The 15,463-nt window shown below is 33.8% G+C and overlaps 1 protein-coding gene across 21 annotated transcripts in view; it reads right to left on the bottom strand.

Annotated features, from left to right (window-relative positions):
• LOC121428589 (voltage-dependent calcium channel type A subunit alpha-1-like) overlaps window positions 1–15,463 on the bottom strand; it is a 203,248-nt gene that overhangs the window by 33,172 nt on the left and 154,613 nt on the right. For 20 of the 21 annotated variants that reach the window (XM_041625320.1, XM_041625326.1, XM_041625319.1 and 17 more), the window contains 2 exons: window positions 3,303–3,323; window positions 242–492 (listed from right to left, as the gene is read on the bottom strand). In XM_041625320.1, coding sequence (XP_041481254.1) covers window positions 242–492; window positions 3,303–3,323 — 272 coding nt within the window. The remainder of the gene's footprint in view (window positions 1–241; window positions 493–3,302; window positions 3,324–15,463) is intronic. The other variant, XM_041625334.1, reaches the window with a different exon arrangement.

Raw genomic sequence — 15,463 nt, 5'->3', positions numbered from 1 at the left:
ATATCAGTCACTGCAACAATGAGCCATCACAATGTCCATGATGAAATACTCCCCTGAGAGCGGAGAAGGTGACCAACTACACATCATATATTGATGAATGTAATGATCATACAAATACACACTATGAATCTCCTTGTGTATTTCACATTAGGCAGTGTAAATTAAAAAAATTATTAACATTAAGTAACAACAAATTTGCATATTTTTATGTTAATTTTGTATCATAAGAGCGATTACTTACTTGGGTGAGGCTTGTTTGCTAGGTTGTTCTACGGTGAGTCCCTCTGACCCGGAACTATCGATCCTAGGGAGGGTAGTTGCCACCTTCCCTGGGCGTGGTCGATCTTTCTCCTTGAGTTGCGGCGAGGGCGTCTTTTCTTCCTTGATAGCCACGGCGGCACTGGTGCTCCCACCTTCTTCAGCGAGTCCAGGCAAGTTCTCATTGCTGCCGCGGCGCACCGCTCCTACCAGACGGCGGAAGAGTGAGGGGCGCTGAACAGGGGGCATTGTGGGAGGAGCAGAGGCCATGTTAATTGATATATTTATGTTAATTGATGACAGAAATAATACATCTAAAACTCTTCTGCAAGTGCAAGGCTACACCATTTAATTCAATCAAAGAATAGTTCAACACGTCTGTCAATGAACATGTTATGGAAAAATTTTCAGTCTATTCTCCTACCCTAGAGTATAACTTGATAGTGACCTCATATTTAAAGGAAGAAAATGTACTGTTTTCATTTTTACTTTTTTTATAAGTTTAATATCCCATTTATTTTTAAAGCTTTCATCCCACTTTTTAAAAAATTGGCAAGCATTCAGTTTTTAAATTGACCACTCGGGAAGATGAACACCAACACTTTATGGCAGAAACAAATCAGGGAGACCCTTTTAAATTTTGACCGAGTCAAAAGAAACACTAATAAAAATCAATGAGATTGGGTTGAACATTTGTAGCTTTCCACACTAGAATAAAATTTACAAGCTGTCCCCTGAGAATTCACAAAGATTGAACTCAAAAAGAAAATTAAGCCTTGGTCTGAGACAACATGGACAAAACACCCCCATTGCATCCAACACACTGCATCAGAAATTCAGATGATAAAATGAATGAATGAAAAGGTCCCCTTTAAAACTGGAAAATAAAACAATGCATTGTGGTTGAAATGGAAGGTGGATCTGTGTAGGCCCTAGGTGAAATTCAACTCTCAAAATGCCAGTAAACTGGAACTCTATGGTTATAGATGACATATGGTCTATTTGTGATGTTTGCAGGGGATAGATAAAAAAAAACACTATCACACATCTAAAACACTCCATCTTTCAAATTACCATCCCCTTGCCCCCACCCCGTTTCAATACTTCCTATGTGAATCAAGCTATTTTAAATATTTGAAAATAACTTTGACTGGATGTTGAAATCTTAATATGTCCTCACATTCCCTCCCAATGAAATTACAAAAAAAATACCTATCCATCAAATGCTCTCAAATTTGGCCCACAATGAAGGAAATATGTTTCCACCGAAACCATTAAATTCATCAGTCTCAACAAAATTATGAGGGTGAGCAAATAGATATTAGGAGAAAGGGAAAAAAATAATTTTTTGTATGTTGTCTGTTTTGCTGAAACTATTCATTTACTTCCTAGTGTGAACTTTACAAAGAAGAGTCCCAATTTAATTTAGTGTCAAATGCACTTTAAACATATTTTATGCAATTGAAGTGGTTTTTTAGGGTGGCAATGATGCATATCAATGTGTAATGTACAAAGGAATCATGTTTATGGAAGGGAATAATGTAACTGATGAAAAAACCTAAAACAATGTTGTTCCATTACAAGAAAATGTGACTGAACTCTGATTACTGTGAACCATCAAAAGAAATATGACTGAAACTAAGTGTTGCTTTGTATGTTCTCTGAATGTTTTTTCATAAGGTGTTACATTTATGACATGTATCTTTAAGTTATGATGATGAATAATTACATCTTTGCGCGAACTAACAAGCCCATGATAAGTATGAATACAAGTATATATTAAATTGTGTAGAAATCGTGTTAAATGCATATCACCAATTAATTAAATATATATAAATAATGTGCATTCATACCATAATATATAAAGTGAATAAATAAATAACAAATAAATCGATAATGATTATATAAAAATACTACAATCCTAAATTTAATAAAACAAAGAGTGCTGTATTAATTCTACCTACAACATATACTTATAATCATAATAAAATACACAACATTTATTCTAAATTCTAAATAGCACCAACAATTGTCAATGTCACAATATTCATAAGCAACGATCAGTATCATGTTTTACAATATTCTGCAATTGAAAAAGCAAGCATTAAAGTACAGATCTATTTGAAATGATTTTAAGAATACAATGGGCTGTCTCATAAGAATAGGTACACATTTTCTAAAAGCACATATCAAAATGAAATCTGTACACTTCATATTTTAAAAGATAAAATTATGTTATCCTTTATATGAAGAAAAATTGATCTGTATTCAGCATTTATTATACATTATCACAACTGACATTGATAAACATATATTACATAAATCTATTCTACCTACACGGCTTATAAGACGCCATGTCTTTTTCATAAAACAAGTTAATATATTAGTATAATGCAAGTCATAGATATTTATTCTGAGGGTATGTTTAAAAGCTGTGCATTACTTTAATGATGGTATATGAAGTGCCAAATGTGGTCATCAAATCATTTGAATAATTTTGTTTATAGTAAAAGAAATGAAACATCAATAAGTGAATTATGATAATAAATGCAAACATTATCCTCTTAACTTGAAATACATTTTTTTTGTTTTTTAATAATAGAAAATTAATTTATTTTGATTATATAAATCCACTCTTTGTTTGAACATAAAGAAAGGTTATGGAACTTCAGATGGCACTCCATATTTAAGTCACTATGCACAGCTTTACTAATCTCCTCTTATTTCTAGCAAAAGATGTATGTCTTGTAAGAAAAGAAAAACACTGTTACAGCATCAGAGCAACATAATCTGAAAAGAAAATAAATAGTCCCAAAATGGCATAAATATGCTGCTTATCACTGAAAAAAAGAGAGATGAAAAAAAAATTATTAAAGTGTGCATGAAATATGAAGAAAAAGCAGGGATATATGTAGGTGAAGGTGAGAGAGTTTACTGTAATGTGAGTAAACACCGCAAAGATAGGATGCAGTAGAAGTAGTAAGGGTGCAAAAAACGTAGCAGGAATGCAAGCCGAGTGCTAAAAATTGGAGTGATTTATTTACCTTCTGGGCTGCCAGTATGAACTATTCAAGGTGAATGAATGACACGAGTAGGTGTTGGATGATAAAAACCATAAAATAAATAAACAAATACATGAAAGCAAAATAAAAACAAAAAAACATATCAAGGTATATTGCACAGTTTGGGATGAGAGGTTTTTTTTATGGTGTCCTTGAATTATTTTTGGAATAAATATATATTTTTTTCTCCTTAAAATGCTTTCAGATGACAACTAAAACAAAGACTAGACACAAAAGTTGCCTCAATTATAACTTTTGAATTCATTGGCTTGTTAAACACTGATGTTGCCAATGGGCACCAAATAATACTTAGCAAAACCAAGCTGAAATGTATCTGGCATGTTAAGAGTTAATATCTCTCTTTATTAAAGTAATGGCCCAGCGTTTTGCTAAGCAGGTGTTCCAGAATGCCCTTCTCCTTTCCAAAACTGTGCATTTATGCTGTTAAAAATTGGCATAAACAAGATATCAGCCAAACAGTGAAGGATTCCGCTCACACATACAATGAAATGAGATGTGGTCATGCTTCCCCTTCATATGATTTATCTTAAAATTCAACATCTCAATATATTCTTCTGCTTCAGGAAACAGGGTTTGCTATACGAGTTTTAGTAGAAAGCAATTCTCCCCCCCCCCTTTTTGATGTAACATTGGATGGGTATGACAATGGGGAGGATCATTGCCTTTCACACAAAGTATAGGAATGTAAAAGGGGTTTTGGCCAAAAGCTGTCAATAGAGGGCTCTATTCTACTTTGGGGAAAGGGGAGGATTTTATTTTATTTTTTTAATTTAGTTGCCCTCCGCATACATGTAAACGAAGGACTACTTCAGAGATATTACAGGCTTTGGTATTTTCCACACAGATTCTAACCCCCCAAGTCAAATGTAAACGATGCACCATTCTAAAAAAAGATGTTGAAGGTGTATGTTGTTTTGTTTAATTACAGGGGTGACTTTTCAAGAAATTATGGCTGGGGTGATTTGAAACCTGTGAATGAAATAGATAATTCTGAAAAAGGTTTAGGCATCACATGCTCGAGAAGGGGAGGGGGGGGGGGGGGGTGGTGTCAGACTCAGCCATGAAATGGGGCTTGATAATTCCATTACATCATGCAAAAAATTCATTTCCTATTCATGATTCTTGTTTTGCCAAACATGTGAGAGTCTCCATAATATATGGATAAAATTTTACTGATGATTCAGTTTAATGATCGAAGAGTAAAGACAAAATGTAATATAATTATATAAAAAATATTTAATGAGCAGTGGTGCTTTGAAAACAGTCAATTGTGATGGGGGCCAAAAATTCACATAGCTGGCAGTGCACGGATGTATGCGGGTATATGAATTAAGATGATCTAACAAAAATGATTACATAAAAATAATGAAGTAGATTTACACTTCATGGGATAAAGCACATCTTTTGGCAAGTGATGGATGAACTAATTTATGACCATCACATGTAGCAAGTAATAATTGATTATAATCAAGGAAAAAAATGTAGACAAAAAAATCATCCAACTCATCAGTACCACTTAATATTATGCAAAAGATGTGCTTTCAAAAGAAACAATATGAATACAGCATACATCAATCATTTACATTAAAAAGAAACCCTGAAGTAAATTGTTTGTTTGGAAGGACAAAAAGTATATCGTTTCCTCCGATTTATTTTTCTTTAAATTTCAAATGCAATGTATGGTATATATATATATATATATATATATATATATATATATAAAAGCATTTTATTAATCCTTCCAAAGAAAGCAACACTTGAGGCAAAATCCCACCACTAAAATAACATGACATTCCATTACTGACCCCATAGCAAAAGTATGGAAAGTGTACAAGAGGAAAAGAAGAAAATTAGGAGAGAGATCAAAGATATGTGTAGAGGGAAACAGAGAAAATCAAGATAAAAGAGTGCAAATGTATAGAGAAATATAGTAAGAAAGAAAGAGAAAAACATACCAGAAAGTGTGTGAGAGAAAGACACACACAGAAAGAAAGAGAGAGAGGGGAGAAGAAGAGAGAAGACGCCACTTCGAAGTGAGAAGAGACAAGAGATGAAAAGTCAGAGCAAAGAAAGATATAACATAATAAATATGCTGGCCACAACCAAATAAAAAAAACCCTGAAAACTTTTCCGAAATAAAACCATACAAGCCTTGTATTTATCAATATAAATTTATACATTTCATTTTTTTTTACATCTCCAAAATATGATTCTGACTTTTCCCTTCAAAAGTTTTATTTGTTCTTTTTTCTTCTTAAGAGGAAAGGTAATTAGACAGTTTCAGCCACATTTTCATATGTCCATTTTCTAAAAGATCTGGTAATTGTTAAAAATCTTACAGAGTTTTGATGTAATCATCTCCGAATGATTTACATTTAATGTTGAATACAATTAGTATTCATTATTGAAATCAAAGTATTCACCAGCTTTCATTGAAAAGCTTTTTAACAGAAAGATAACAGAAAAAAATTAAACATTTTGTCTTTAAATCTTACCTTCAGACATTTTCCTGCCATTTGCTTTCATTTCATAAAGTCATTCATTTGATATCTAACTTTTCATTGAGAAATGAATAATAACCAATATGTCATATATTCCATGTTACATGTGACATCAAGCAACATCATACTGATGTGCATTCACTGGTCATTTATAAGAAATGAATTTGGGTGTGTGTGTGTGTGTGCGTGTGTGTGTGGGGGTTTCAGGGTATTTGTGACTGTGTATGGGTGTGTGTGACAGTTTGTAGGTGTGACATTTCAAATGGGTGTTTTACAGTGTCTGAGTGTGTGTGATGGTTTGTGAGTGTACGTGTTTTGACATGAGCAAAGTCATTTTGATTTCATAGCACATCATCATGTTGTATGGACATACAAAATACAGGAGATTTATAACTGCACAAAAGATAACATTCAAACAAGTACACAACTCAATCACACTCATGCGTTTCATACAGGTACATCATCGGTGGGGTGTCAAAACATTGTATCTCAAAACAGAGGACAAAGACACATAGAAATTAGTTTCACACTTCCACTTTCCTTCTATATCGTAACATAATGTTCAACTGCTCAGCATTATGCTTCTTCTTGATACAAAATAAGTACCTCAATTCAGAAATACCCATGATTATAAAGAAATCAACATTCTCTAAATCTGGCTTAGGTATAGATTTTTGGTTCATTTATCAATACACAAAATCGCTGTAAACATCCCCCTTTTTACAGATTAATGAAGGCTAAGCCTATATTGGGTGATTTCAAGTCTGGTGTTGGCATTGGTGTTGGAATTTGGATTGCTTCCCCTAGCTCCAAAATCTATTCTGAGTTTGCAAAACTGATCCAGATCACACTATTCACTATCTCAAAAACTAGTGAGTAACTTTTCAGGACCATCTTCATTTTATGTTTGGTGTTATACTTGTGTAAAAATTAACCTAACACCAGCACTAATAGGTCAACACTGAACTTGAAATCACCCATTGAAACATGGGTGTTAATGCAGTTGATCATTCTATTTCTTTATATATAACATAAGAGACAAAACAACATAAATATGGAACATAAAGAAAGCTGGGCAAAACAAAACAAACAAAACACAAACCAGACACAATGAACATACATATATTCCCATCATTTAGTAGTTTTATTTTATCTGAATATCAACAGAGTTGCAACATATACATTTATTCAGCATCTCTTTGAATAATTATTTTCAATTTCAATTCAAGTTCAAGTTTATGAAAACAAAACGCATGAAGATCTGCAATTAAAAGTCATATCCCATGCTGTGTTATAAGCAGGCAAGCGCAAAATCATGCCTTTATAATCTAAACAAATTTGCACTCTTTATCTGCAATACATAGCAAAACTGTTCCAATGCCTTCAAAAATAATCCTAGTAAGTTTACATACTATTCAATATATCATTACATCTATTTAACAATTACAATTAATAAATCATACCTTGTGATTTTCAAACACATTTTGTAAATATAAAATAACCAGAAAGTGAATTAATTATTGGATACACTTGACACTGTTTACCCAAAAAGAAACCAATATTTGGGAGAAATGTTATGCATTATATATTCATTTAATTTGTTTTATAGTAAACTGTTATTTGTATGACTCACTCAATAAATTAGATTTTTTAACCAGGTGTTTTGCTTATGCTAATGTGCCATTTTCACTAGGCTTCCACATGTTTGGTAAAGGTTTTGCAAGGACACACGTATGTAAAAAAAAGTCAAATTTCAGAAGATGTTCGTAAAAGAAATTAAAATATCCGAGGAACGAAAAGTGTCCCTAGCAAACAATTGTTGAAGCTTCCAGACATTCAAACTCACCTTTTACACACTTTTTTTCAAAGAAAGTAGGGATGTAGGACTTTACCATTTTTTGTTTACATTGGCGTCTTAGCAAAAACTTCACAAAACCTTTTTGAGCATTATGAACATTGAGCTTTAGTTGGTAAAAGTTTCTCATCAGTAGAATCACAATTCTTTTTACAAAATGTGACCATTCTCTGTGATGATTAAAAAAATAAAAATACCCATGAATGACCCTCACCCAGATTCAATAAACAACAAATTAAAAAACCCAGATACAGTAATACAGTCTAGAGACATGAACATTAAAACCATACTGAACGACCTAAGTAATGAAGATGATGAATTCACTCAGATATTATAGATCTGTACATCAAGAATCAAAACATACTGTGACAATGCAATTCAGATTTGAATGCATTATTAAAGCAAAATAAATTGGAAGACTAATTCACAAAAGAAATACATTTCTGAATTCATGACCATATATCTAAAGGCACTTCATATGTATAGAAGATGATGTATCTATTAATGCTTCACCTGAATCCTGTATAAAGCCTATATAGGGCCGTCTGCACCAGCCCGAGTTTTCAAATAATCATGCTATTTCTGATCCGGGAAATAAACCCAATCTGAGCGATCTCGAGATTATTTGCAATGGAGATGCAATCATCGCGATAGTTCACTGGATTAATCTCGAGCTTGGAATCCTACGTACAACTTAGGATTATTTGCAAAATAGCGTGCTATTTTTCAATTATCCCGCTAAATCGCAGGTGCGGACGCGCTCGAGATTCTACTCTGGATTATCTATTCAAAGCGTAGGACCATAATGCATTGATGCCTCACTTGAGCACGAATTGCTCTTCTTGCGCTGGTGGAGATGGAGTTTCTTGCATCTCAAGTTTATTCGCGAAGAGGGCTAATCAGGCTAAAATCTCGAGATTGAGCGAACTTGGGCTGGTGCAGCACCACCTTATGAGTTACAGAATTCAGCAGTAAGTGAACCCGTTTCACAGACGTAATATAACCCTCATTGACTCTTAATTTCCATATTCTTTAATAAATATGGTAATGAGATACTAAATATTGAATTTCTAAATTGTTTAACATCAAGTATATGTCTAGTTAAAATGGCATTTAGGCCAATAAACATGAAACAGTCCTGAATTGCATCCTATATTATATGCATTTCTGATTTTCTTGTATATATGGTATGATAACTCACATTACATGCATAGCAAAAATCAACTTCTGTATAAAACATAAATCTTTCAGAGGAACACCCATAAAATATATTTGAATATATACAACCCACATACTGAAAGTTTCTATCATTTTTTTTAACACAAATCGGTAAGTTATATTATCAAGCTTCCACAATTTACAACTTACAAAAGAACAACTGTTATTAAATAAAACAATATACAGCAAATTTGTAATTATAGGTCATATAAACGAAGACCAAAATATTACAAACATAAATGAAAATATATAAACCAAATATGGCAAAAAGTCTCAAACAATTGCAAATTCTTAAACAACCTAAGAATATATTGCCTCAAGTTTCCACATAAAACAAATTTATACCTTAATCAGATGTATATAATAAAACATATAATGAAAGTTAGAAAATGGAGATGGAGTTAAGAAATATGAGTTGGATATCAATTATAATAAATTTATTTTTAATCTGTATGTAGAAGACAGTTATCCGAAGGCAACTGCATGTATCGAAGATAGAAACATCTAGAACTACAATGTAGGTTTAGGGTGAATGAGTACAGCTTTATGTAACCTTTGACTGATGAAGGAGTGGAAGAAAGAAAACAGGAGAGAGAGAAAAAAAGATGGAGAGCAAAGGGGAAGGAGAGTGAGTGAGGGGGGGGGGGGTAATAGAAGAGGGATGACAAAATGAGTGGATAGGGAAAATAGAACAGGAAGAGTGGAAAGTAGATAGATGATGAAAAATATGGGCAGTGGGGATACGAGTAGTCTGCAGGCACAGACCCTGACTGCAATTTTGATCAGCAAGTTTGTCTCCACGCAAAGACTAGCACATACAAAACTTGCTGTTTCAATTCAGCAAGAGAGCCTTCAGTACACAAGGCATGAGTAGGCTGCACATTCAGACCCTTAACTCGAGTGAGGGGTTTGCACCGCAGATTAGATAGGGGTAGGATAAAAGAAGATATAGGTAGGAGTTTGGAAGATAGACAAATATATGTAAAAGAAAATGAGAAAAAGAGGGGATGGGGTAAGGAACAAACAAAGAAATGGGAGAATGCGAAGGAAGAAGAAATATGCCTGGTCATATTAGCATGAATCTATTAGGAATAGAAGAATTATGAAGAAAATACTTCTAGGAGACTGCAATAAAGAAGAATATTGACAGGACAGAGAAAATAGATTTACTTGAAGCGAGAGTGATATTAATAAAAGGAGAAAAGCCGGAGAGAGAATTCCATTTTCACCTTGCCCTGCTACAGCCACCATAGAACATTTATCAATTGCTTTTGGAAACAGGAAGGACAGCAATACTCTTGCTTTGATATTAAAGCCAAAACCGAAGAAAATAAATTTTTGAAAATGCTGGGTTGATTCGGGACTGCGCTGCATGAATCTGTGAAGAATGAAGATTACTCTGCTGTTCCAGGCTGAAAAATAAATAGGAAAGCAATGCTGTCTACAAAAAAGCTAGAGGGCAAAAAGAAGTAAAGACACCAAATGGATTAAGGCTCTTGAATAAATGATAAGGATTAATCAAACAATGAACACACAAATTTAAACTCTCAACGTGGACAGATTATGTAAATAAAAATTATATTAGGTTCTTCGTGTAGCATTCACTTGTAATGTGGCTATCAAAAGGGGTATTTGGAATGGGCATCATTCATGCAGTTCTAACTAAAATCTAAAAATCCACCCTGTGCAAAGAAGAACGAATGAAATCTATAGTTTGCCTGGGAAAAGATTGTCGATGATGCGACGCAATAACACTGGGGAGGAATTCGGAGAGGGATTCTCTGAAGGATTTGGGGAGGGGTCAATGGATGGAGATAGGGAAGGTCTAGGGCTGGATGAATGTTTCCTAGGTGGACAGGGAGAAGGCGGTCTTGCACCAACGATATTAGAATAACGTCTTCGTTGTAGCTGGTAAAATTCACGATTCCTCTCCGAGCGTGGACCAAAGACCCCTCCAAAGGCAAGGTGACTCCTGTTGATTATTGGGCTAAGAGTCTAAAGAGAAAGACCGAAACAGAGTTGGGTAACAGTTAAGATCATGCAAGAAGTTCTGAAGGTACCATGAATCAACACACACAAGAACCTGGTCACCAACCAATCACCAATTCCCATTAATAGCTGGTTAGTAGTTTCAGTGCTTCATAATACAGAATATAGGGCTATCCAAGGCTTAACTATTTTGCAGATTAGGCTGAAGCATTTATGGGCTTGGTCCAAACTTCCTTAGAGATGCTGGGCTTTTTAGACCCACTGCCGTTGAATACCGATTCCGTATGTCCGCATAGTAAGCCTTCTTTCTATCTTTAGAGGTTGAAAGCAGTCCTTCAAATATATTGCCGGAAGTAGGCGACATGGGCTATGGAGGGAGCAGAAAGGCATGCAAAAGGAAATAAAAAGAACAAAACCATGAAGCCCAAGCATGAGGAGGTACATATAGCAGATGGATCGTTGAACAAGGCTTGATGATGAACTCTCTCATGGAAGCATTAATAATGATTTCATGGAAGCATTAAAAATGATTTCATGGAAGCATTAAAAATGATTTCAGAAATCTAGGACTATGACAAGCAGAAGAAATTCAGCTAACTTTGATTACTTAGTGCTCGAAGCTATAATATATGGCCAAATTTGATAAACATATAAACATTTAGCTAGGTTTACAAGAATTACATACTTGGAAGCCTTGCAGATTACTTAAGATACTTTCAACAAAAGTGATACATTGCAGATTTCCAAATAGCAAAATATAATTTATGAGCAAAATATTATTCATAATTTATTTATATTTATCATTATGCCTTCTGGTGGTGCTCACTGAACCATGACATAAACTATGTCCGTAATATTCACTTTAGAAGGTAGCTTATACAATCACCCACATGCCCATGTAAAAAGATTTTTAAACTCCTGGTGCAGAAATTATGGATGATTGTTTAAGGGAGGGACTTACTTTTTTGTTTTGGGGTATATATTCTATCATTCATAAGGCTATTGAATAAAGTTAGGGTCAATTATATAAATTGATTATTTTACTCTCAAGAGTACATGTAATACATTTCTATAAAATTGTTATTGCAGCCAATGAAAACATGAAAACAAAGTATAATATACAAAACAAAGATGCATTTTATGCATGAAAATAATACAATGCATTATTATGAACCATTACAGTGTTATGTATTACAACTACATATGACCATATGCTACAAAAATGTCTGAAATGATCTGCTAGATATAATACTGCCACAGATCATTTTGATGAATATTGCACTGGTCAGATAACACACAAACAAAATTATGCACATCTGATGTTAGTAACCATTGTCCTTAATGGGTTATAACTGCAATTATATGCTTATATATACACATGAAAAGTACCCGTTCAATGTTAAAAAAGGGGGTATCCATCTATTTTATTGATTACATTCATCCGTACCAATAAGTCTTAGATTGTTCAATTTGATGGAATATTTCATGAAGACAGTATTTGAAAGAGATATGCCTGTCTTTCTATGGAAGACCAAATGAAACACCTGGAAGCAGTGTAGTAAAATATGGTGCTATGCGTATAATAATTGCTTTAGTAGTGCGGAGTGCTGTCATATACCATAAGGCACAAGTTTTATTATTGTTCAGTGCAAGTGCTTATGTTATCTTCCAATGAAAAGTGTCAAGTGCTTGGATACGGTGTACCAGCCGTGCAATGAATCTAATGGGTCAACTCTCCTAGGGCACAGAGGTAAGGTAACACTTTGGCATTTGGTGCTTATTATATACAGTGTTAAATATCTGTCTATTGAATAGACTGAGATTAATCCAAGACGAATTATATTCGCTCCGCCACCTCTTCATCGACCTCAGATATATCTGATATATCTCCTTCCAAGGCACGGTTCTAAAAAGAATGTAAGGTGTAGATAGGATATATGACATTAGGTGTTAACATGAAGGTGATTACAAGTATATTCAAGACCTGCCTAAGCAATAGTGGTTAAGGTGTAGTCAGAGAGTTAAGATACACCAATGTCCAGTAAACATCTTGTTATAATTTAGTGCAAGGTAATAAATGAGATTTGATTTAAAAGGATGAAAAGTATGAATATAGATTTAGAAAAGAGTGGCAGTGCTATTTAAATTTGAGGCTCTCCAGATGTTGTAGCAGATTTCCTATATCATTACATGTGGTTTTGTTTCTCTTAAAACTTACAAATCATATACATACATGTAACAAGAGTGTTGCTAATGTGAGCACATAATAAGCCCGCTTGTAACATGGAAAATGGAGTTATTGGTCAAGCAAGAAAAGTGGAAGGTGGCAACTTCACCTTTGACCTTTGGACCTCAAAATCAATAGGCTTCATGGGATAAATGCTTGTATGAAGTTGTATCATACACATAAAATTATATGAGCCTAGGTTAAGTTAAACTGAAGTTATTGCGTTTACAAGGACTGCAGAAGGGTAAGATGAAAACATGTCACTATGACCTTGACCTTAAAATCAATAGGCTTCCTGAGATCTATGCTAGTATCATACACATCAAATTATACAAGCCTAGGTTAAGTTCAACTGAAGTTATTGCGTTTACAAGGACTGCAGAAAGGTACAATGAAAATAGGTCACTGTGACCTTGACTGATGACCTTTTGATCTCAAAATCAATAGGCTTCCTGGGATCAATGCTAGTATCATACACACCAAATTATATGAGCCTAAGTTAAGTAAACGGACGGACAGACGGATGGACACCAAGCTTGATACCATTATACGTCCCGTAGGACAGGTGTATAAAAACATGAAACCATCTTTTATTTGATTTTCTTTTGTTATTGCACATCATACATTATTGAATACAATGGGAACTTATAGCATTGAATAGCAAGGTTATGATCATGCGTGAATATACAAATGTCTCAAGTTGTTGATTAAAAACCCATCACCAAATGTCAGACAACCACACCAAAAAAATTAATAGAACCCAGCACAAAAAGCAAAATCATGTAGGCTTTTGTATGATAGGCAGCTAGCATGCAGAACCCCAAAAGAAGCCATCAAAAGTCAGATATCCATCATTCCATTCTCTCCTGAAATCAGTCAAAGATGTTGTTTCATTTCACATTATTGTTTTATTTTCAGTAATGGCATATTTCTCGAGATATTATATAGCTTGATTAAGTAATCACAAGGCTTAATTCTAATATTCAATATCTAATTAAAAAATATAATACTGTTTTAACATTATGATTTGATAGCAAAATGCATAATCATAACACAAAGGCTCACAATACTGAAATAATATCTTGGATTACAAATATGAAAGAATGATTCTGATTGGTTCCAGGGTACTGTCTTGAACAAAACATGCACGCAACCAAGATCTTGATTGGCTATTGGCTTTAAGTGACTAATTTCAACATTTGTGTTATGTATCATACCTGATATATTTTCAGTCAGTCACGATTTCATACAAGGAATACCACCAAATGAAAGGAAATATTGTATAAAACTTTGTGCTATTCACCTTGAACTTTATCTAATTTCTACTAGTAACATACCTTAAGCCACATTAGAGAGCATCAAAGCATTGCATTTTTTTCTTCAAAATAATAATCATATATGCCTTGTAATAATATATGAAATATATAAAGTTAATAATACCACTATTTCCCATAATGCACTTTTACCCCTATTGTTTTTTTGTTGCTAAATTCACATTTTGATATATCAAAGCGAATAATTTAATATTGCACCATTTTTTGAAGACTGTCATGATATTGATTGCACAAAGTTACTTGAATTGTCCACCTTTGGTTAAAATGGAAGTTTAGGCAGGTTACAATGAGCATCCATTGGTATGATGAATATTTACATAATATCCATATTATATTGGTTAACATTACTGACACCATTGATTAATACATGTACTCCCAGCATAGCAAAGGTTTAATGGGTAAAGCATGCTTCTTAAAAAAGGAACACTGTTTGTTCTAGACAACATAACACATTGGCAAACTTTCTTGACTGGTTCAAATTGTTTGGTAAAATGGCTGGCATTGGTTTTCTCCTCTGCCTCTGAAAATGAGTTTTTCATATAATACGAGTAACTGAACTCTACTTTACAATGTGCTCACAAAATTGAATTGTATGCTTTTTTGGTTGCTTTTTGGATAAGAAATCATGTTCCTTGATTAAGAAGTACGCTGTTTAATCCAAAAAAAAAAATATTGAAAAAAATCATTAAGATGAACCCTTCCACCAAGTGATGTGTTATGGGATTAACTTGACAACAATAAATGTGATGGTGGATTCTAATTCTGATTGCTGCTTCTTGCAAATACAAAAATATTAGACTTGGTTCTCAAATTGTTTATGTTATCAACAGATTTTTTTCCTGTATTCTATTATACCATACATTCTAGGGGCCCATTCCATGAAGACCGCTAATTATGGCAATTATCATGGAAGCCTTGATTTGACCGGCCCCTGAGCCCTGTTACCATGGTATTTACCGTTCCTGTAAGTCTTTAATGAAACAGGTGCCACATTTTAC

The sequence above is a fragment of the Lytechinus variegatus genome, chromosome 15 (genome assembly GCF_018143015.1).
Source record: "Lytechinus variegatus isolate NC3 chromosome 15, Lvar_3.0, whole genome shotgun sequence".
Lineage (NCBI taxonomy): Eukaryota > Metazoa > Echinodermata > Echinoidea > Temnopleuroida > Toxopneustidae > Lytechinus > Lytechinus variegatus.
Note: the sequence above shows the minus strand (reverse complement) of the source record. Positions and strands in the feature narration are given on the sequence as shown.